Source organism: Amblyomma maculatum, chromosome 3, assembly GCF_055883805.1.
Source record: "Amblyomma maculatum isolate TAMU_Amacu chromosome 3, ASM5588380v1, whole genome shotgun sequence".
NCBI lineage: Eukaryota > Metazoa > Arthropoda > Arachnida > Ixodida > Ixodidae > Amblyomma > Amblyomma maculatum.
In genome coordinates this window covers 202812539-202836554 of record NC_139346.1, presented here as the reverse complement: position 1 = coordinate 202836554, position 24016 = coordinate 202812539, and the positions used below count along the sequence as shown (strand labels likewise).

At 46.5% G+C, this 24016-nt stretch overlaps 1 protein-coding gene across 5 annotated transcripts in view; it reads left to right on the top strand.

Moving 5' to 3' along the window:
* The window catches only part of dom (domino helicase), a 156164-nt gene that overhangs the window by 24858 nt on the left and 107290 nt on the right, over positions 1 to 24016 (top strand). For 4 of the 5 annotated variants that reach the window (XM_084599283.1, XM_084599280.1, XM_084599281.1 and 1 more), the window contains exons 5-14: positions 4475 to 5398; positions 6402 to 6661; positions 11086 to 11236; positions 11818 to 11946; positions 12644 to 12780; positions 14068 to 14178; positions 14797 to 14974; positions 15178 to 15314; positions 16605 to 16967; positions 20270 to 20406. In XM_084599283.1, coding sequence (XP_084455409.1) covers positions 4475 to 5398; positions 6402 to 6661; positions 11086 to 11236; positions 11818 to 11946; positions 12644 to 12780; positions 14068 to 14178; positions 14797 to 14974; positions 15178 to 15314; positions 16605 to 16967; positions 20270 to 20406 — 2527 coding nt within the window. Of the gene's footprint in view, positions 1 to 2789; positions 3170 to 4474; positions 5399 to 6401; positions 6662 to 11085; positions 11237 to 11817; positions 11947 to 12643; positions 12781 to 14067; positions 14179 to 14796; positions 14975 to 15177; positions 15315 to 16604; positions 16968 to 20269; positions 20407 to 24016 lie in introns of those variants that run through there. The other variant, XM_084599282.1, reaches the window with a different exon arrangement.

The window sequence follows — 24016 nt, the reverse complement described above, 5'->3', positions numbered from 1 at the left end:
TGGCACCTTGTGGCATTAGAAAGGACAAACTTTTCCACTCAGCATAACTAGCGGCTGCGTGTAATGAAGATGCCGGCAATGGGTGTGTTCACATGTTTAATGTGGTACCATACTTTGGTGGTGTTGACCAAGAGGGGTATGAGGCACAGAATGAATGCATAGGCACCATGCATCATACTTCTCTGGGCCACGCAGGGGCCTTTGAACGGCTTTGTATCTTGTGTAGTGTGGTTGTTCACATAATGTTGCAGCTTATGACCATGTGCTAGGCATGTTTAAGATGACATGTGATATACTAGGGGCATATATTTAGAGAGTAGTGATTAATCTCATTCGGGAGGAGGAGGTATCTGTGCGCCGGATTCGGGCAGGAGCGGCTCTGACCCCTTCTGTGTGTCATCGGTGGCGTGACGAACGCCTTCAAGTGACCGGCAAATGCCCTCATTGTGGTGCTTCACTGGAACTGTGCGATGTGAGCCATCTGCTGCGGACCTGCCCAGCTACGGCATTCGTGAGACAGTGCTACCTAAGGAAAGTAGGCCTGCAGTGGGACCTTGACTGACTACCGCATGTGAATTGATTTTATCAGGCCAGTGAAAATGTGTGCAACAGCACCAACCTAGGGACTGCAACCTAGCAATTCATTTATGACCATAGAAAGCCGCGAATTGAAAAAACAAAGCCGAATGCGCCCCACGCACAGCAGATCCGCCGCGTTTCCGCTGCACGGCCGGGCGCATGGGTCACTACGAAACTGTTCTTCCCGCCGCGAGGGGCGCTCGCGTCGCGCTGCGAGTTTCACTTGCACGGTGCAGGAAGGGGAGCTTATAAGAATTTGAAGAAAACTGATGAAACGTTGGCCCGTATTCCGAGTTTCCGTTGTTTTCCCCCTTACCTGATTGGTGGAGGCGCTGAAACCAGATGTCAGTCCCTGCCACTACCATAAAGTTTCCTACACTCTTAACTAGAGGGAAAGCTGAGGGCGCTGCACTTCAGCCACCATGGGCGCGCTAAAGATCATGGGCCGGTGTGCTACTTGGTGCGGGACAGTCGGTTTTTCTCGGGCGCGCAGTGGCATTACTATGATGTTTCTTTTTCATCATCATCATCATCTCGAGGTGCTTACATAGACCCATAGAGTTTGTGTATTAGCTCTATGCATAGACCGCAAAAGCCATAGTAGCGTAGGCGCGAAAGCAGACGTCGTCAATAAAAGGTTTCTGTTCCCGAAATGCCACTAAAAACTTCCTTAAGTAATTGCACAACCATAAATATTTCCAAAACGTTTCTTTCCTTTCATAATGTGCCTATTAAGTGCAAAATATTGGTATTTGTGCTGCTCAAAACTAAACCAATAGGAGAAAGAGCCATCGCTTATATTGGATAAATTTCACACTGGATGCTGTTTCTCTCTTTTTTTGCAATTTATAGTCATAAAATTGAATGTTGGAGCATTGTTTACTGTTGAACAACGTTTATCTTTGCATTAGTTTTGGCCAAAAGCTGTAGTTCTGCACTCGGTAGCTCTCCGGCTAATGATGCTTTGAGCGCCCATAGTGGCTGAACCGGTCGTCAGGAAGCTCCATGTAAACTCCCATAGATGGCAGCACAGCTTTCCCTCTAGGTAATAGTACGAAACTCTATGGCCACTACGAGCGTTGATGCGTTCCGGTTGGCGAAATGACAGCAGCACCATGCCATAGTGAACTAGAATATTGTAGTTCACTGTAACCATGCTGCACTAGGGACATTTTTTTTTTTTTTACCTGCACCAGCTGTCCAAGTGTAGCAACACTCCAGTACCTTCAGGGGAGTTTTTCTACACTACTGTAGCTGGTGTAGAAAAAAAAAAAAAAACAACTGATGTTGCACCTATTTGCCGATGAACGCATAGTTTTGCAGTGACGGATGGTGGCTGCTGCTAGAAGCTAGCTTGTTCGCACAACGTTGAGCAAGAATGATTTGTGGCGTGCAGTTACTCGCTACCAGAGAACGCTCGCTATGTTGAACCAGCAAATCGCCGTGACGCCTTGCTTGCTGTCTGCACTGTCATTAAACGCAAGTTGCTTCTGGTGCAGACGGTAACTTAAGTTTTGCATTGCGCTTGCACGGGCACCACAAGAACCGCGAAATATTGCTCTTTGCATTTATTTTGCTTCCAAAAAGAAATATAAATGAGCTTAACTTCGGCGTTGTTTCTGCTGATGCATCGATGCGAGGTTTCGCAGACGTAGTTGTAGATGATCGCTTGGTGCGATGCACACGCGTGCCCACGGACGCATATAAACTGAGCCGACTCGAAAGCTCAACTCGGCCACGGCATCGCGGCTATCGCGATGCGTATGTGATGCCGGAAAACTGCGAAGCGTTCAGATCGTCGGCTGAATGATGCGTCGCAAGCGGCGTCTTCATGCCGCCAGACGCAGCGCACTGTCATGATACGGTACTCTCCGACAGCCAATAGTATACGCTTGCAATAGAGAAAGCAAGCACTAACATTTTAAGAGGGCAGAGACGGGCAGGTTGGTTCATGTTTTCTTTCACTAACATTTTGCGTGACATTACCCTGTATGGTGCTGGTATAAAAATTCGCAAACGCCGGCACGATAGCTTTGCTAGTGGCGCCATCTGGTTTTTAGAAAGCGAAGAATTTCTACAACAAACGGGTGTTTCTCCGCTAGGCTAGGCGCTCCAGGATTATTCAATAAGTGAAAAAAAAAAAAGAAAAAAAAAACAAAACATTTTTATTCTGATAAGATAAGACCAAGCGAAAGTTATGTACCCCCGTCCGAAAAACGCAGTGATAGACTCCGCTTCAGAGTGCGCATACGAACCACCACTACCGGTCTTCCGCCAGTCAGATAAGAGCGGAAACACAGAAGAACGGAAATTCGGTACGCGGGCTTTGTTTGCTAAGAAAGGCATTGGAAGAAATACGGAATTTGTGCTTATATAAAGAAAACAGTTTTACTTGAAGGAAACTGAAGTCGCGGTAATGCTGTCTCGCTTAAAAAGGAGGGCGCGCTTCGAGCGGCACGTGCGATGCGCATCCTCTCCTCGGTACCTCGTCTACCGCTGCAAAACGCATTACGACGCAGAGCATTCAGAAAAGTCTGAAGTCGGCGCATGCTCCGTGCCCTCGCGGATATGCTTTTCATACGGTGCACATGTGAGTTCTACGGCCGCCGGCCTTTCTTTGTTTTGTTGGGTTACCCGGTAGAGATCTCTGGCGAAGAAGCAGAAAGCGTTGCGACTCTTCCGATTTCCAATGTGCGTTGGGCGAGTTTTCTTCCTGCGCCTAGCACACTCGGCTTTTACGGAAGCGTCCATTTCGGAGGGTCACTCTGGAGGTGCTCGCTTTCTGCCCATGAGTTCCATATCATTGTCATCGGCGATCGCGCTGCCGATGGAAATTGAACGTTATTTATTCGCGCGGCGCACGCATAGCGCGACGCGCCACTGTCCATGCACACATCGCAACATGCGCAGATCGCAACATGCAAAGATCGTAACTCCGATGGTGATTTCATCATTTTGAGTTGCCGATTGCGTCCGATTCCTCAATGCCCCCCCCCCCCCCCCCCTTTTTTTCTTCTTTTCTGAACTCTATATAGAACTGTCAAACTAAAACCGAAACTCTCTTCATGGCCAGAAACGACGTTCCGGCTGATGAATCGTTGACTTCATATACAACATTAAGACACCCACACGCGCGTTGAAGGTCGTAAAATGCCTAGATGGTAGTATGCAGGTCTGCAAATTTGTTGTTCATGCGGGGAGTTACCAGTAACGTCGATATAATGTTCTTCACGTCGCAAACGCGGTGGCGGTCTCGTAAATCTGCTGGACTGAGGCCACGAAAACGGCGCATTTTAAAATCTATTAGTGCACGAATGAATTTCTGTACGACTTGTAAATCTGTTAGAATGCTTCAGGATGGAGAGGAAAACCTACAATAAACGTTTTGCCGGAATCCGCGAGTGTCGAGAAATCTGAAATCGGCACGTGCACTGCGCCGGATCGGGTCACGCTAACATGAGTGGCAGCAGATCATGATAATGTGAGTGTGGTCGTGATTGAATAAATTAATGAGTTAAATTGAATTAAGTTGTGTTTTTATTTGTTGATATGCTTACTATAGAGAGTGGTGACATCAAGCGTATTGTGCCGGCCCGTTTTGGCATAAAACTAACTATGTCGCACAGGAAATTTTACAAAGCACTCAAGGAAGCATTAACTTGGTAGGCACCTCAACTTCTTAGGCTGTTGCAGCAATTTGATTCTGCTGGTAGTAATTGCATGGTACAGTGTGGGGTACTTTGCTGGGCCATTTTAAGTCTGTGTCAGCTCTCTTACAGGCTTTTTGTCATTGATCTGCCCACCGCTTACTGGAATTGACTGATGAGGCATGTTAGCGCAGCCATTGTACGTGGATTGTCCACCTGAGTCACTTCTCTCACTCTTGTCCGCACAGGTCAAGCTTTGGTTCCTGCCACATCACCTTCCTCCGTGCCTTCCTCTGGCCCTAAGGGTATGGCCGACCCACCTTCATCCTCTCTCTCTTCTAGTCAACAAACGCCGCAGCACCAATTGCGGCCTCCGAGCTCGCCACTGCGCGCCCCTGCCATTGCAACCCCCACTTCGAGTGGGAGCTCTCCGTCCAAAGGAGGTGCCTCACGACAACCCCAGTCCACTGCAGCACCCACAACCCCTGTGACGCCTTCTGCGGCTGGGGCTGCCGGGGCTGCGAGTCCTGCGCCGGTCATTCCTGCGTCGCGGCTCACTACGCGCCAGCATTCCATATCAGCTGTGTACGACTCATCCATTGGCTCCCAGGAGGAGATTGTTGAGCGAGCCAAGCAGGAGGCGTATGTAATACAGCGGATCGCTGAGCTACGCAAAGACGGCATGTGGTCGGCCAGGCGATTACCAAAGGTGCAGGAGCCCCCGCGGGCCAAGGCTCACTGGGACTACCTGCTCGAGGAGATGGTCTGGCTGGCCACCGACTTTGCCCAGGAGCGCAAGTGGAAGAAGGCAGCAGCCAAAAAGTGTGCCCGCATGGTGCTGCGCTACCATCAAGAGCGGGAACTGCGTGCCGAGCGGGCGGAACGGGAGGAGCTGCAACGGTTGCGACGCGTTGCTGCTCAGGTGGCCAAGGAGATCAAGCAGTTCTGGGCTAACATTGAGAAGCTGGTGGAATTCAAGCAGCAGACCCGCCTAGAGGAGAAGCGCAAGAAGGCCCTCGACCTGCACCTCAATTTCATCATGGACCAGACTGAGAAGTACTCGTCCTGGCTGCGCGAGGGCATGGCCGCAAGTAAGGGCAGTGCAGAGGCGTCGGAGGCCACTACACCAGCTCAGACACCGGCAAGCCCTGCACGGTCAGGCTCTTCAAATGGTGAGTGGTGGCTGCATGCCCACAATAACTGAGGATTTGTTCCTTTATTAGAGAGATGTAGCATAGTGGAGACTTACTAGTGTGGATGTATATGATGGTTTACCGGACACCTCTTGCGTTCACGCTCTGGCATATATGTGTAGCAGCAAGGTATGCCTCTATGCATGTGCAGCTGGCATCTGGTAGACTTTTATGCATTAACGCTGGTACATCTCTGCTTTGTTAAAAGCCTCTATTTAATGCAATAGCATTAAGGGTTCTTTTAGCAGGGAACCTGGCGCTGTTGGCACGTGTAGAAAATTTAGCTTGGCTGTAATGTATGTGATTGAAAGTGATTAAATTATAATGCCAGAAATGTTTTGTACTCTGACATATTTTTATCCCGTTTGTTATTTGGCAGGGGCCTTTGTTTGTAGCTTATGAGTTTTGCTTTGACTCTGCTAGATGGTTACAGTAGTTAACACGACTGGTTTTGCCTTCTGGTGTTTAAAAGCTTTGTTAGAACTAAAATATAGCAATAAGATGTTTAGTACCCATTAGTCATCTGCAGAGATGTACCAAATAAGAACATCACCAGATGCCTTACAGGGTGCATCATAATAAATAAAAATTTTCCTGCATTCGTTGGTATACAGGGAAGAAATAGGGAACTGGAAACAGCATGCGACATTGCAAACCATATCGAATCATCGAGCGCATATAGAGCAATAGTTTGTCTAGGCATCATTGCTCTAAATCGTCATTTGGAAGTCATGTTTATTGAAAGCTTTCTCCGACTGCCAAGTTGGTTTCTGTGGGCACACTCTTGTAGGTGTACCTTGTAAACATGCCATGCACATGCTCCTTAACTGATATGATAAAATAGAGTCAGCAGCGTAGGCTTTTTCATTTGAGGAATTCTTAGAACTTGTTGCGAGTGAACGGTATCACATGTAGCTGGTATCAGGGAGGAATGTGTATGCCAACTATCCATTTCTTTCTTTTTTTTTTTTTTTCTGTATAGATGAAGACTTTCAACCAGATGTCAGCGATTCTGATGATGAAGAAACCATAGATCGTGAGGAGACGACAGCACCCACTGACCAGGAGGAGCAAAGTCGAGAGCTTGAGCTGCTGCAGAAGGAAGGTGAGCTGCCCATTGAACAGCTGCTGGACTCGCTACCGCCCGAGATCCTGGAAAGGCCAGCATTGCCTCACACCAATGGCGGCAGCCAGGAGGATGAGGAGGAGGGCAGCTCTGAGCGGTCGGGGAGCCCCATTGATGTGAGTGCTGCTTGTTGGATCCTGTCAGTAATGTGAAGGTTGTGCACAAAGTAGAATTGCACATGTTAGTTATGAAGGTTTGGGTTATCATCATGTCTGACAGTGACGTCCGAAATTATTGGTTCATGATGCGTAGTGCACGCCTATTCACCAGCATCTTTGACACACAGTGCATGCTATCTGCTAGTGTTTGTGGTTTAGTTAGGGGAATGCCAGCGTTGAAGTGAAAAGTAGAGTAGGGCATGGACTTCAATCTGAAGCCCAGCTCAGGTCTGCAGCTTCAAGCTCAGGCCTAGCCGGCACTCGCTGTACAGTCGCTCTTCTGAGCCTGGGCCCAGTGCATCAAGCTCAATGTGAGACCCAGTTCTATTGCCGTTACTAGTCTGATGGGAGCCCGAAAAGTAACTTGCCAACTTTGTGCAAGCTATCTCATGCTACACAAGTGATCAAGTGGCCAGCCGAGGCACTCAGATTGCAATACAAAAAAAAAAATTGGTTTGAAAAACACAAAAAGCCAAGGCAGGTTTGCCTGTTGCTTTTTGGGCAGTGATCATGTCTGTGAATAGCCTTGAAATTCAAAGGTGTAGATGGAAAGGTTTGCATGCATGTGCAATAAACAACCCCTTTTAAGCAGTTGTTTTACACAGCCTGTAACGCCTAGACATTAAGATGCTTTGCAGGCATTTTTTTTCTATTTTTTTTTAAATGAACACAATTCCGGGGTTTGATTTTATGGCGACGGCAGCCTCTGGAAATGGAAAATAAAAGTGCCTGTTTATTGCGCAGTATTGTTTAAAGACCCAGTTTCCTAACCCAATGTTCTCTTCTTCACTGGCACTGCTCATAGTCTAGAGATGTGTTTTTGGGAGGTGAAAGTGGACAGTAAAAAAAACTGTCTTGAAACAGACAGCTGCCCGTCAGCATTTGATTTGGGGGTCCTTGTCTAACAGTTCTTAGGAGGCTTAAATTGTCCAGCTAACATGAAATTGAGCAGATGCAGAGTGCCTTTTAGTAGCTCCTGTTGCGTGGAAGCGCTGCGGGCAAGTGGGGCTGTGTATTTTTCCGAGCAATGAACGTGCTTCAGAGCTTGCTGTTGCTGAGTTCTTTGCGAGACTTCATTGTTGCTCATATGTTGGTGTTTGCAAAGACATAGCAGTGGCAATACTGTTTTAGTTGCTGTTTTCTGTGCGCTTTGTTGGGGAGTGGCGTGGATCATTGCTGTACAGATATGGGTTCCATGACGTGCCGCTGGGGTATGTTTTGTGCATGTGCAAATAACTAACTAGTGCAAAAGGGGGATTTTTGGAATCTATTGGCTGATTGCTGGTTACCACTCAGAAACATATAATTTATAAAAGCGCTAATCTGCCTAGCTCAATAATGTGAAAACTTCAGCAGCATGTAGGTTACTCCCACTTGTTATTACGGAGAGAAAATTTGCGGTGGCTTGGTCAGCTTCGCCTGTTGCTTCATGATAAAATCACAAGCCTCCTTATCGTAGGCTCATGGGAGCAGTTTTACCTCTATTCCTTTGAGCTTGTGTACTGCAGCCTACTTTTTCAACCCTACTGCTTGCAACCTTCTATGGCATGACATTGAACAACCAACGAATAGACTGGGAGAGTGTTGCTATAAAGTTAGCTTTAGTAATATGACATCGTGCTTCTTGGAACATTTAGAATGCTGTCACAGGGTTTTATTTAAAATTGAAGTGACATAAGAACGGGAGTATTTTGGGATTATTGACAAAATCTCTTTCTTTACCGTGAAAATGAAAATTGCACAAAATTTTCTGGATAATTTTTTTTCACTCACTTCATCGAGCTTTTTCTTCTTTCAATTCATTAGGGTTCCTTTACTTCCGATATGGCATTAAAGAATTGTTTGAAACGTTTCACTGCTTGACATTAGTGCCCTGTGAAAAAGCATAATGCAGGGTTTGGCACATTACAAAGAAAAAATATGAAAACAAATAAATGATCTAAACGGTGCAGAAAATATTAGTAGGAATAGCAGCTGTTTTTTAAGAGCTCTTAAAGCACATTTATTAGGACACTTTTTTATCGTAGAATATGAAGCAAGGTGCAGTATAGAGGTGAACACCACACCGTTTTCACCAGCATTTCGTTTCCTTTCTGTTCTTCTGGGAAGCGTCTTTGTTGTCAGAGTGGTAGCAAATTACGCATCTCCTTGTGGGTGTTGCTTTTGGGTATGGGGGGGAAGGGGGGGGATTATTCTGGGGAAATTTCTTCCTTGCAGTCACAACAAAGTCATATTTTACCTGCCGATGCCAAGGGTGGAAATGAATTGTAACAAAAGGAAAGGCAAAAATGGCAAAGTATGGACAACTGTGGCTGTCTCATGTCAGAAATTGCAGCTAAACGCAGTAGGACGAATATACTCGCTGTCATTGGTTTACTGTTAAGAAATTTTGGTTTGCGACGAATATACTCATCATCGGTTACATTGGAACAATATCTCATGACGATTATGCTCATCAATGCCAGGGAAAGAATTAACTAAGGGAGCTCTGGCTGCAGCTGGGGCTTTAATCATTAATTTCCTTTCTGTTTGTGTTCTTTCCACAGTATGCTTCTAGGCATATTAGTGCACTGAATTAACTACACTTACTTGCTCTGGACAGTGCTGCTTGGCCAACAGACCTTTCCACAAATTTCCACGCCATCCCCTGCGGGATCCACACGAAGGATGATGGGAGAATGGAGTGATACCTCCATTGTCGGCTGCTGGCAAACGTGTTGGCCTGCTGTGCCGCTGCTTTCTGCCATCATGCGTTTTCTCGTGCGCATTGTTGTTGCTTCTTTGCAAAATGCGGCAAGCACTGGATTGCTTTGTTGGTTAGCAGCTAGTCTTAGTGCAATTTTTTCGTAACTTTTGAAGCGAAAGCTTCACTACGCCATGTAAAGCCAAGGTCGCCGGGCGTGGCACACACTACTACAGCGGACACGCCATAACTATGGCGTTGTTCCGCCGCTGGGCTCCAGATGTGTGTGTAGGCGCAGAGAGGAGGAGGGTTGTTTTCATGCTGCGCATACATATGCCAATACGGAGAGCTGCAGTGGGCGAACGCCGGACTTTTTGTGTCGGCTGATGATCCATGGATTTAGAACAAAACACCCAACTGTGCAACACGATGCAAAGGAATGGTGGGCACAACATAATTAAAAGAAAACAGCAGGAAGCAGCAGCGCAGCAAGGACGCAGAGATGGCAGAGAGAAGTTCGCCTGAGAACCGGCAGAGTCGAGAGGTGTGAGCGCGGCGGCGCTCCACTTTCTTTCCCGGGGGCTTTGTGCAGCCACTCGGTGGCGCGACAGAATTACTGGAAAGGTCTATTGTCGTCTTTGACAGCAATTTTGTCTTGACAGCTGTCTTGGCGGTCTTGTCTATGTGGCAGCTGGGTACCAAAACAAAAGTCAGCACTCTAGATGCGTGCTTCTGATCCGCCCCAGAAAACCTAACAGTAAAATCTCGTTAATTCAGTTCCACCAGTTGTGATAATTTGAACCAGGAACACAGACTGATCACCTATATACTTCCATGCACTGAATTGCATGAAATAATGGTGCCCAGTTACTTCATGCATGCTATGGCAAGCATGGCAATGATCAGAAGTTGGTCGTCTTTGAACTATAGCTCAGTCGTATAGTTTCGGTTTTGCTTTCCCAAACATATGCTATTTCGCGGTACTGATCAGGTGTGCGCATTGGACATTTCCACTGCTTGGCACTTCACTGTTTTCCTATTTGTATTTTTAGATGGCATCTTACTGTTCTGAAGCCTATGCACATATCCCTCGCATGCAGCCACATGCTGCTTCCAGTACGCTGAAATTGTGCGCTGGTCACGCGTGCACTTGTTTGTATCACTCTGATGCTTCACTGGTTGAACTGTGCGATAAAGCATTATCGCAATATGACGGCGCCCTATAATTTACAAATGAGTCTTTGTGCTGTTAGCGATCGCTGGCTACTGTTTTAGGGTGCCACCTCACCGTGCACTTGTAGCTGCCCCCTTTCTGTTGATGTCACCTGGGCTTTGTAGCTGAGCCCTCTTATTGGCTCTTTCAAGTGGCACGAGTGAAATGGATCGCTGTGAAGTGCTGTCACGACCTGTTTGCTTTTTTTTGTGCAGCAAGGTGAAAGGGAAAAAGAGCAGTGTTTTTTATGCTGATATTCTTTAGGGAGTTTAGCTTAAAAATACTTGCATTGCAGAGAGGAATTATGAAATGCTGATCGTTTGCGTGCTTTTTCTATTTTTGAATGCTGATTGTTTGTGCGCTTTTTCTATTTTTGGCAAATAGCTTTTCATGGTCTCTTTGGGGGTGGTGGCAGTATGGGGACAGCCGGTCAGAGGAGTGGGATCGCTTGTACCAGCTAGGGTAAGAACTGTTCACCTTTTCTAGGTGGAGTCGACCAAGGCTGATGAAGTGGATGATGCAGATGACGAATTCATGGTAGAAGATGAAGAGGATGATGAGGCCACCCTGGAGGAGCAGGAGGAACAAGAAAAAAATGACGACTACAAGGAGGAGCTGAACGAATTGATGATGGAAGGCAAGTGCTGTGACATGTGGCTCGGTAACAGTAACTCTGGGTGTGCCTGGTGGTTGCGGATGGTTCTGAACTCGCTCAGTTTTGTATTGTGCTTGAAGAAGGCAGTTCTAATGAATGCAACGGTGCTAACCTTGTGCCAAACTGTACGAAACCAGTTAAGCTGTGCCATCCTGATAAACATTGGGCAAGGTGCACTGAACTCCTCCATACTGTTGTTATTGAAATGGGGAGCAGCTTGCACTGAGGCTATCCAGTCAAACAGGATAAAGCAAACGAGAAGAAATATCACTTGGCTTGTGTTGGTAGCGTACCAGCTCCAATTGCCAAAATACCATTCTTAGAGTTTCTGTAAGGTAGAAAAAGGGCAAGAACTAAAATGCAAGCATTGTTTTTGGTTCCTTAATTTGTAAGTTCTTGTGCCCTCTGTCGGGCCTAGAGCACACAGCATGTGCACTTTTACGCATGTCTTTGGACTGCGCTTGTTATGCAATTGTCGTGTAGTTTGGTTCCTTGGGATTTGACCTGCTGCGAGTACTTCGTGAGGTCTTGCTTACTTCGAGTCTCGACATTGCCGTCTCTAGGAGAGATGCCACTGGATGCCTTGTATGAAAAGTATGGCGGAGCATATGCCAGTGACGCTGAGGTGCCAAATGCTGCTGGGAGCTCCGGTGAGGACGAGGAGGAAGACGATACGGCTGACAACGAGAGAGGCAAGTGGCCTGTTTTGATTAATAGAGGGCGGAGTTGCTAATGTTCTTTTTGGTTAGTGGGAGCCAGCTGCCTAGGCATGTCAGGTGTGCATCTGTGTGTCTTTGCTGTTGTGGGGTTCTCTGTGGCTGCGGCTCTGCTCAGAGCCTCAGGCTGTTCATGTCGTACTGAAATTCACATCAATGGGGGTTTGTATCTCTGAAATCGTGCTGTAAATTGACATGTGTTGCGAACATTTGCTCTTCATTTGAACATTATCCGAACATGATTGTGGACTGCTGCTGCAGCTTCTTTTGTTGCTGTCACAACTTGGAGAATTTGACAGTCCATCATTGAGCTATACCCCGCCAGCCATTTTCAACAGCCCTCACTTGTTGGCAGTGGTATTTTTGCAGCCAACATATCATTATTGATTGAGGCATGGTGTTTGTGCTCACCAGTGTTTGCTTTGCATCATTTTATGGTAGCCTTTGCGGGGACGTCTTCTTTACCACTGGCTGTCAGACGTGTGATGATTTTATTCATTTATGAAATCATCAATGAATAAAATCACACATCTGACAGCCAGTGGTAAAGAAGAGGTCCCGCAAAGGCTACATATTCATTTATACCCTGATGCAATAAACAACGTTACTAAAAGAGTGATGATTTTAATGCTCATGTGGTGCGCATTCTCATTGCAATAACTTGTCGTTGCAGATACAGAAAATTCGGATGAAGAGATGGATGAAGAGGAAGAAGACATGGAGACTTCAAGTGAAGAAGAGATGCAAGAGGATATTGGCATGGAGTACCTGATCAACCCAATGTCGGATGAAGTTGTTTCGGAAGGAAAGGTGTGCTGACGACACATTATATTTGCTTGTGTCAGTTGTCTTATGATAACTGCTGCATTGAGGCCTGCGTTTGAGCACAACTCTTGGCCTGTGATCTGTGCATGTAATCTTGTGTGAGTAGCAGTTCTCCTGACCAAGCACTTGCTTTGTTATATGGCTCTTGCCTTTCAATTGCTTAGCGTCATTGCCCTAATGCAGTGGAATTTTGATACAAACTTCATGGATTACGAGAAATAATCATGGTTCTCTCTATAAAACTCTGAAAGGTAGACATTTGAAGACAGGGGCGGGGGAGGGGGGGGGGAGTAGTCCTCCCTGAACATGAATTGTTCGGAATGTTTTGTTCTCTTAAAATTAACGCCATCTCACCATTGCTGTCGGGCACGCGCATTAGCCAATCGCCTTTACAGACACTGCTTTGTGCTTCGCTGGTCTTTTAGTGGACTTCATTATTAGATTCCAGTGGAGCTGAACACGAGGAACAGAAATGATTGCCATGAGGATGGGCGTGCCAAAGAGATTTTTTATTTCTTTAGCTGTGTGGTTCAAATTGTTCAGAGACATCTCAACTTTGTAAAGGTTGGTTTGTGTAGTGATGCACTTAAGTACGGACTCCAGCACATATCTCGCAGAGTAGTTTTATGGGGTAAAATGGCTCAGCTAGGCTGACCATGTGGTCTTGGAACACAGTATCAGACAGAGGAGCGTACTGCTGCCTTTTTCGCTGGAAGTTCTTCTGAAGGAGGTATTTCTTCCAGTATTGCATCTGAAGCCTTGTTGTTATTTTCGCTGTCAAAAGGCCGGAAATAAACTTCCTGGAAGGCTTATCTTTGTCGTCACTTTCGCCAACGTTAGATGAGCTGCCGACAGCAGATACTTTTTGGCTGCTCTTGTTGTCCCATGACTAGCTTTTGTCAAATATTTGGCAACAGATATCAAAGGAGTCTGAAAAGTCTGATGTTTTGTGGAGCTTTCATTGCATCCATTGTAATGCTTTGTACAGTGAAAGCTTGTTTATTTTACTCCTCCTAATTTGAAAATCTGAATAATTTAACTACTCGTTCGCTTAGTTTTGTTTCATTTTGCTGAGGCTTTGTGCCAGCCAGCCCACGGTAACTGCGACTCAGTCAGCATCACTCAGCCATCCGAGGCTGTGATGCTATTGTCGATCGGCACATTGCTAGTATATTATCTCAAAAGTACAACATTGTTCCTGGCGGCTTTGCTGCTTTTGCCACTGCTGTGGTGGTCTGGGTTTCTGAATGTCTTTCACATTGTGTGTTGTAGATGGAAAATGAGACTGAGGACGCAAGTAAGGGCCCCACTAAGGAGATCACCGACATAGCAGCCACTGCACAGAGCTTCCAGCCCAAAGGGAACACCCTTTCCACAACACAGGTGAGTCTTCATTTCAGCTACAGTAAAACCTTGTTATAGCAGGAAGGTAAAAATTCATAATATCCTGCACATGTAATGGCTGCATTCATGTAATAGCTGCACCCCTGACTGAAATTAATTCTTAAAACATGAACATAATTTTTATGTGTTATCTGTGTATAAGCCGAACCAGTTATTTCAAAAAGCCCTGGCAGCTGCCAGCAGGCGAAGTGTTAAGATTATGCGCGGTCATGGTGACATTGGGAGTAGCCAAGAATAGCCACTGCACAAGAGACATTGGTACAGCTGCCTGTCTGTTTGCACTGATCGCTTTATTTCGCTTGGTGGTTACGTGCAATCTAGAAATTGATTAGGCACTGTTCACTGCAGAAGAGTTCACTGTAACAAAGCGAGAATAAACTTGTTGAACTTCTAATTTCAGTCCATTGTATTCGAATGTGTTTTGTGACCAAATTCACTGTAAACAACAGTTGAGTATGGCAGATCGGTATGTTATGTCTGAATATTCACTGGAACTGGAGTTTGTACTGTACTACCAAATTATATTTGAAGCTGGTGGAACTTTGGACCTGTTGTGAATACCTCCTTTGTTCCTTCCCTATGTGTGGTGGCTGACAGGTCCAGACCAAAGTGCCGTGGTTGCTGAAGCACAGCTTGCGAGAGTACCAGCACATTGGTCTCGACTGGTTGGTCACTATGCACGACAAGAAGCTGAATGGCATCCTGGCGGACGAGATGGGGCTGGGCAAAACGATCCAGACAATCTCCTTGCTGGCACACATGGCTTGTGATAAGGGTGAGTGCTCTCTCTGTACACTTGGTCACTTGCGCAGTGACGTGGTGCTTGCTTTGAGTCGCTGTAAAAGCACTACTCTTTGTTTTGTCTGTTGTTGAGTTGTTTGTGAATCTTGTTGGTGAATTGTGACCAACCTTTTTGTTGCTTATGCGTCCTGTTGGGTTAAATTACTCAGGACGGGGTAATTGGTCTCGGTCATGCAGGAATCTGGGGTCCACACCTCATTGTGGTGCCTACCAGTGTGATGCTCAATTGGGAAATGGAGTTCAAGAAATGGTGCCCTGCCTTCAAGATCCTCACCTATTATGGTATTCCCAAGGAGCGCAAGCAAAAGCGGCAGGTATGTGAAGTTTTGTTTTCTCCGTGCATTGTCTGTACTATCGCCATCAAGCCCTTCTCTTTCTTTCAAACCTCAGCTCTGTTTTGGAAGTAAAGTTCGTGTTGAGCTGCCATTTGCTTTTGTTCGTTGCACTTGCTCAGATTGCTTCCTGTAAAGCTCTGCTGTTCAAGCCAACAATGGCTTTGGCAGGTCTGAACGTATCTCTGGTTTTAGTAATTGTGAATTATTATTATTAATTGAGCATCGAATTCGTAATATTTTGTTGCCAAATAAATAAAACTCTCGTACAATAATGAACCGACCGAAATTTGCTTTTGCTTTCTTCTATCCGACAATTCTGCCATTATAATGAGGCTTGACTGCAGCGTCAATTCTTGTGTTCAGGAGGTGCCCAAGTGGCATTGGCTGTCATTTGCTTCTAGAAAAGAAAAAATTGCAGAGCATGAAGGGTGAAGGATGCACAATGTCATCATAGTGACCATGCAAGTCAGCAAATTCTGAATGGCTCTTCATCTGTGAACTGTTCATTTGTAGGGGCACATTTGGACAAGAGAATCACAAATTCAACTTGCCTGTGCGGACAGTTCGTGTTGCTCGCTGCGCGTTGCGAGTCGGCCAGAATAATAATAGAAAAAAAGGTGCAGCCTTTGTGACATGCTAATGTGAACATATTGCTCAAGGGCAGGTTCATGGCTTGTGTGTGTGTATCATTTGTTGTGCCATGGGAAAGTGTTTTTGTCATACCAAAATTCATGCCAGTGTGATCATACCACCAAGATTTTTTTGTACAGTGAAAGTTCTCTATTTTGAACCGCAATAATTCGAATGTTTGGATAATTTGAACTGCACTACTTACTCCGGCCAAGCTCCACAGAAGTCTATGTATACAAAGTTCGTTATCTAATTCGAACATGACTCGGTTCTACCATGAATAATTCGAACTATGCACTGCTGTGTCTGGTTAGCCTAGCGCCTGGCCTGGCACGTGGCCGTAGAAACTCCCCTGTGATAGAGCAGGAAGGTAAGAGGCTGCATGCCTCGAAAACTATGAGAGGTGAGACTAGCTAACACCATTGAATGAATGAAGTCAAACTGGTGTCATGATTGGCAGGCGGTGCGGGAGGGTAGGGGTTGGCGGTCGTAGCAACGACTGCCAGCTTTCAGAGACCTACAGCTGAATGCTCACTAATTTGACTTTTGTTTATTTAGTATGGGATGAATTTGGGTTGCGCAGTTGGTGTTTCGAAAAAGTGCCACTGCCTCAGGAACTGTGTCACTGGCCGTATGCAGGGTTGGACCAAGCCAAATGCCTTTCACGTGTGCATCACTTCATACAAGCTGGTTGTGCAAGACCACCAGGCCTTTAGACGCAAGAAATGGAAGTACCTCATCCTCGATGAAGCGCAGCACATCAAGAACTTCAAGTCCCAGCGGTGGCAGATGCTGCTGAACTTCCAGAGTTCGCGGCGGCTGCTCCTGACTGGGACACCGCTGCAGAACAGCCTTATGGAGCTGTGGTCCCTCATGCACTTCCTCATGCCCAGTGTGTTCCAGTCTCATCGGGAATTCCGCGAGTGGTTTGCTAACCCTGTCACGGGCATGATTGAGGGCAGCAGCGACTACAACGAGAGCCTCATCAAACGCCTCCACAAGGTATTCTTATTGTGCTGGCTTCATTTCGGTACGCAACTCATGTGGGTGCTGATTTTAGAGTTGTGTAAAGAAAGCATATCACAGGATAGTTACTCAAGGGAGCATACTGCGCCATAATTGAAGTTGGGTAGTTTATACATGAGCAAAACACTTCAAACTTTGGCGCGTATGTGTTTCATTTACATTCTCATCATCGTTGCTTCTGCCACCATCATAACTGCGTGCATGAGAAGCCTTGCAGCTGTTTCTGGTACTGCTGTTGCCATGTGAAGGTTTAAGACACCCTTCTTCAAAAGAGCAGTGCAAAAGGTTCTGTGGTAAGGACAGTGCAAAAATATGCACAAAGAACAGTGCTGACAGGAGGCCTCATTGCAGTCGTGAAACGGTGCAGAGCTGCGGTAATAATGTATTTGCTCGAATGTAACGCGACCGCGAATGTAACGCAAGGGATGGCTTTGTGTATTGCCCAATGAAAAAAAAAAAAATAAAGCAAGTGTAACGCAAGATAAGCGCTTGAAAAACTACCTTTATTAGATGCTGTGGCCATTTTGGTCTCATACAGAAGTGCTCATTCGTTGTCGGAGACGGCAGAGTTTTTGGAAACCGAGTCTTCCTTTTTTTTTCACTGCTATATCGTCATTGCTGTAGCTAAACTCACCGGGCTATACTCAAATAGCACATTCACTCTGTAAAGTGCTTCCTTGCCGGATCAGTGGGTCTGATGCCTCAAATTAAGTTTTAACATACACAGAAAGAATTCTGTAATAAATAATTGAAAATAAGTAACTAAATAATATTAATGTGTAACTAAACTACCTGGGTAGTTTGCACAGCAGCAGTTCAGCTCATGTTATGGTACTTAGTGCGTCGTGTGGGTGGTGCTCAGACGTGATGTATGTTACTCGTACCCAATGTCAAAGATATTCCTGGTGCATTTTATTGGAAGATTTGATGAATTTTTTTGTCTCTACAAAAGTATAATGAGCAGTTGGACTGTGCAAAATCTCTGAGCAGTTGTTGAAGGTTCCCATTCTTGAAATACAGTGGACGCCCAATAAACGAAACTCGGTTAAATGAAAATTTCGGATAAACGGAATTAAGTAGCGTTATTTGGTTGGATTCCTATGCCAACACAGTAAAATCATTCGGTTAATTGAAACACCGCTTATTTGTTACCCTCGGTTAAACGGCACAAAAGCTGAACATTCGGAATCTGACCAGCAAATATGTTCTCGCACATGGCAACGGTAATCTCACAACCATGAACAAATACTTCACAGCCAGAACTACAGCTGAGGCAAGCCAATCCAGTAGCCATCGTTGTTGCCGCCGTGATGGTGGCTACCGCCGTGGCGGATCTTCTGTCGTGTGTCGTCCCGGTGCTCTGCGTTAGGCCTACGCGAGGTCGATGCTTGGTCGTGATAGAGAACGTTCAGAAACGACCACACAAAGCGCTCTCGCTTGAGAAGAAAGTTCTTCAGGAGCTTGAGCGAAGTGGCCTGTCGAAAACATAAGTTGTGAAGAAGTTCGACATCCCGAAGTCAACGCTGTCGCGGATGTTGAAGAACAAGGCCGCTATACAAGGAGCTGTGAAGACTGGGACTTTTGCTTCAAGCCGAATGCGGATGAGGACAACGCCGCATGAGGAATTAGAAAAGGTTCTCTTTTTATGGTTTAAGCGTGCGCGGAGCGCTAATTTTCCGATAAGCAGTCCCATTCTGGAGCAAAAGGCGCGGGAGATAGCCTTGCAACTAGGAGCCGACAACTTCAGCGCCAGCGATGGATGGCTCAGCCGTTCTAAAAAACGCCATGGCCTAGTCTTCAAGACAATCTCCGGTGAAAGTGCTTCCGTGGACAAAGACTTGTGCGCCGACTGGCAACAGGGGCCACTGCAGGATATTTTAAGCAGCTATGAACCACGAGACGTGTTCAACATTGATGAGATGGGCCTTTTCTATAAAGCACTTCCATCTAAGACACTGGCCTACAAAGGCGAAGCCTGCACTGGTGGGAAGCGCAGTAAGGAGCGCATTACGGTGCTCGTGGGCGCGAACATGGCAGGGGACGAAAAACTGAAACTGCTGGTAGTCGGGAAGGCAAAGCACCCACGTTGCTTCAAAGGAACGCGAAGTCTTCCTGCGACGTACACTGCCAATAGTAAAGCGTGGATGACAATGGAAATTTTTGAGAACTGGCTGCAAGAGGAAGATGCAAGGTTTACTAAGCAGGGCAGGAAAGTTGTTTTCATTGTCGATAATTGCCCTGCCCATGGCCAAGTGGAAGGACTGAAGTCCATCAGCCTCGAGTTTCTGCTTGCCAATGCAACTGCATTGGTACAACCTATGGATCAGGGGGTGATACAGAATATCAAGGTGCATTACTGCCGCCAGCTGCTCCACCGCATGCTGCTTTGTGCCGACAGTGGCAAGGACTACAGCATTGACCTGCTGCCGGCGATACATATCTTGGTCCGTGCCTGGGAACAAGTGCAGGCGACAACAGTGCAGAGGTGCTTCCACCATGCAGGCTTCAAAGCTCATGAACCATTACCTCATGAAGAGGCTAGTGCTACCGATACAGAAGCTGTAGAAGCCGACACTATATTCAGGCAGGTAGTGCCCTGTGCTCCTTTTTCGCGACAGGACTATGAGGCTGTGGATGCCCACGTGCGCACCTGTCGTGAGGAAAGTCTTCAAGAAATGATTGCCGAGGTGCAAGCCGACGACCAGTCCTCCTTCTCCAGTGACGAGTGTGAGGACCCTGAGCTAAGTGCAGTGCCAGACAGTGCAGCTAAAGATGCTGTTGCACTTCTGCAACTCTACTTTGAACATGAGGGGTGTGTTGAATTTCTGCCAAGCTTGTCGAGTATGCACACTTACTTCGTTAAAAAGCAATTGAAGAATGTTAAGCAAACTAAGATTGATTCATTTTTTTCTTTGCACCCACAACAGTAAGGCTTGAAACAATTTGAATAAAGTTTTGCATCACGAAATATGTGTACTTTGCTTAAGAAACTTCTGATAAATGGAACACTTTCTGAATCCCCTTCAAGTTCCGTTTAAGAGGAGTCCACTGTAATGGTCACTGTTTGTAGTCAGTCCCACCTCATTTGTGAACTTTTTGTCGCCCAATTCATAGCATTTGAAAGGGTAGAATTACCATAGTATGGTAATTTTGTTGTTTTGCGTCATCCTTTGGGTTATATTTGGAGAGATAAATTGCTGCCTGTTGGTGCTTTAATCTGAAACTGACAAATATAGACTCCCAAAACGGTGGTGCTGGGCTTTTTGTTATCTTTGCAGGTGCTTCGGCCTTTCCTTTTGCGGAGGTTGAAGTGTGAGGTGGAGAAGCAGTTGCCCAAGAAGTATGAACACGTGGTACTTTGCCGGCTGTCTAAGCGACAGCGGTTTCTCTACGACGACTTTATGGGCCAAACAAAGTAGGTGTTCCATCGAATTTTTCTTGTGCTATAAATCTTAGCAGGCAGCATTCTGAAGACTTGAGAGAGTAGATGTGATATCACAGAACGTGAATTTAGAAACGCAGCTGAAAGTGATATATAGTAGAACCCCGCTGTTGCGTTCCCAAGTGCTGCGTTTTCCCGGCTGCTACGTCCTTGTGGTCGAGTCCCAGCATGACTCTCATAGACTTCCATGTATTAGAAACCCCGCTGTTACGTCGTAGCTTGGGACACGTTCCCGCATGATACGTTGTGAACTCGCACCCCAAGCCAACCCGAAAAACAAGCAGCGACGGCCATGTTTACTTTTTCGGCGAATTGACTTGGCCTGGCTTGGCCTAGCGTTGCTGGCGTGTCTACAGAGGGCACTGGTGACGCTTGGGCAGGCTGCGTCATCATCATCAGCAGCAGTAGTTGCGCTTTTTTTTTTTTTTTGCGTCTTGCTGCCTTTCATTACTCCATGCTCCATCCTTTGTGCGGTTGGTGTGTGTGCGACTGACTTCACGAGTGCCGAGCTTAGGACTCTTCCACGTGTATTTTCCGGCTGTGAATTCGTTCCGCGGTTGTGTGCACACGCGTCCAGCGCACTCAATCGCCCACCTGGCGCGTGCCAACCGTTCAGCACGTAAATACAGCAAGATGGCATCAAGAAAGCGCAAAGCGCTATCCTTGGAGGATAAACAGAATATTCTCCGCACTGTGGATGCAAACCCAACGCGGAAGCGGGTGTGCATCGCTAAGGAACTGGGACTTACGCCATCCACCCTCAACTCTATTGTTTCGAAAAGAAACGAGATCGAAGCAAATGCCCGGTCCTTTGACATCAAAAGCAAGCAAGCCCGCGGTGCGGAGCACGTGCAGCTTGACGAGGCGGTGTACAAATGGTTCAAGCAAGCCAGAGCTGCAGGCGTTAATTTTGATGGCACCATTTTGCGCGAAAAAGCACTGGAGATAGCAGACAAGCTCGGGATCGTCGATTTCAGTGCGTCAAACGGCTGGATCGACCGATTTAAACGAAGGCACGGAATTTGCTACCGAACCGTGAATGGGGAGGCCGCAAGCGTGGACGTGGCTACTGTAGGCAGCTGGAAAGAGACCGTGGCGCACATTATTGACGGCTACGAACCTAGGGACATTTTCAGTGCCGATGAAGCGGGCCTCTTTTTCAAAGTACAGCCCTCGAAGACGCTTAGCTTGAAAGGCGAGGCTTGCCACGGCGGAAAATGCAGCAAAGACCGTCTCACCGTTTTGTTTTGTTGCAACTCGGATGGCTCTGAGATGATGAAGCCGTGGGTCATCGGCAAATTTCGAAACCCACGTTGCCTAAAGAATATACGTTACCTGCCCTGCCACTACAAGAACAACAGCAAGGCTTGGATGACGTGCGCAATTTTTGACGAGTTCCTCGCATACATGGACTCGAATATGGGCTGTCAGGACAGAAAAGTCGTCCTTTTTTTAGATAACTGCTCCGCGCATCCTAAGGACACTACGTCGCTGCGGAACATCAAGGTGGTTTACCTTCCGGCCAACACGACCAGCCACCTTCAACCCTTAGATGCTGGCATCATCAAAAACGTGAAGCATTTTTACAGGAAATGCATCGTGAAGCGATCCCTGGCCTCTGTGGACCGCGGGCAACAGCCAACTGGCATTACGATCCTGGATGCCATGCGCTATCTGGCCACGGCATGGAGTGCTGTCACCGCCACAACGGTCAGGAATTGCTTTGCGAAGTGCTTCGGCGACGCAGACAGCGCAGCAGAACCAGGAACCGTGGACAACCCCGGAACCCCCGAGGACTGCGAACTGGACACGGCCATGGAAGCGGTTGGCGCGAACGGGAGCGTGTACAACGATTACGTGTCTGTGGATGATGCCGTTGCCACCTCCGAGATGATGACTATCGACCAGATCGTGGCCGAGTGTGTAGACGCGCACAACAGTGGCGACGAAGAGGAAGAGGAGGAAGAGGATGCGCCGCAGCCGAAACCGACGTTTACATCGGCTGTGGCGGCATTGGACCTTCTCAGAAAGTACGTTCGCGACGATCGCGAGAGCCACATGGCACTGCAACTTTTGGAGAAGCGAGTTGTGCTCACCGGACGCGAAAAGATGCGACAGACAACGCTGCATGACTTCTTCAAGTGATAACATGGCAATAAATGCATTCAGTTGCCCACTACTGTCATTTTTCAATTTGTCCTACTTCCCGGCTCTTACGTTTCCTGGCTCTTACGTTTTTTTTTTACGGTCCCATGAAAAACGTATCAGCGGGGTTCTACTGTATTTGTAGGAAGGAAGAGATTCCAAAACGGGCTGTGAGGTGCAGCATTGCTAATCTAGACTATGCATTTGGCACTGGTGGGTGACATACTGCAAAGCAATTTATGCTTGCTCTTTCTTGCTAATGTTAGTGATTGGCATTATTTCATTTTTGATTTTTATTACTCTCGACTAGATGTGTTTTAGTGCGCCTACAGCAAAAGCTTTTTTTTTTTTTTTTCAAACATTGAAGAAAAAAAAATCAAGGCATGTGTTTGTGGTCTATGTTGTGCACTTCCTTAGAGGTTGCCTATGAAGAAATGAGCGGCTTTCTCTTTTTTAAGGGATGACGATTTTTCTAAGCAAAATATCCAAATTTGTATAGTGCATCACTGTGGGATCATTCATTCTCTATGTAAATGACTTTTCATAGTGGTAAAACCCACAGAGAAAACACCAACTAATGATAGTATTCTGACTGAACACCTCATAAAAGTACTTGAAAAATGCTGATTTTAAGCCATGCACCATTTAAAAATGGCACGACTTAACTGTTAACTTGGCTCCCATTTGGAGCAGCATCCCTTCCTTTGGTAGCGAGGTACCTTTGGCGAAAATTCAGTCCCAGAAGGACTCTATCGATTGTAAGGCTTCATTTGCATAGGCTCCTTTTTGTCATTTTTGTCAGAACAGATGACAGCAGAGACGACCATCTTGTTGGTGAAATCTTCATTCATTTGCAATTGCATTGTCAGCATGCAAGAATTGAAATTTAAGTTTTTACATTCTGCCTTCAGCATTAAGATGATGAGGGGAGCTTCACGAACTTTCGCATCACTGGCATACCGAGTGGAACCTGCTTTCTGAAAGCAATTCTTGACAAGAAGTGTGATGAGCTTGTTGGACCGAAGGAACAGTGATGGCAAGAAAGAAAAAGAAAACCAAGCTTGCAAACCGCATGCACCTCAGTGGCTGATGGATTTACGCATGGCACACATAGATTATGATGCAATACGTGGGCATTGGCACCCCTGTGTTTTTTCTACAGGAAGCACACCCTCAGATACAATAATGAATTGCTCCTCACCTGTGCTGTCATGGCATGTAAGAAGTGTTCTTGGCGTGCACGATGCATGCTTGCATGACCACATGCGGTTTTCATTTTCACAGCACTTGCCGATTTGTCATTTGGCTCCGCATTGTGAGCATGGTTTGGCTGGTGCGATTGTAGCGGGTCTTCTTTGTCTAAAAATTTTGAGGGGAGGCGGGGGTCTTGAAATTGCAAAAAATGGTCTGAAGTGGCAGTTTTCAAATGCTGCGATTT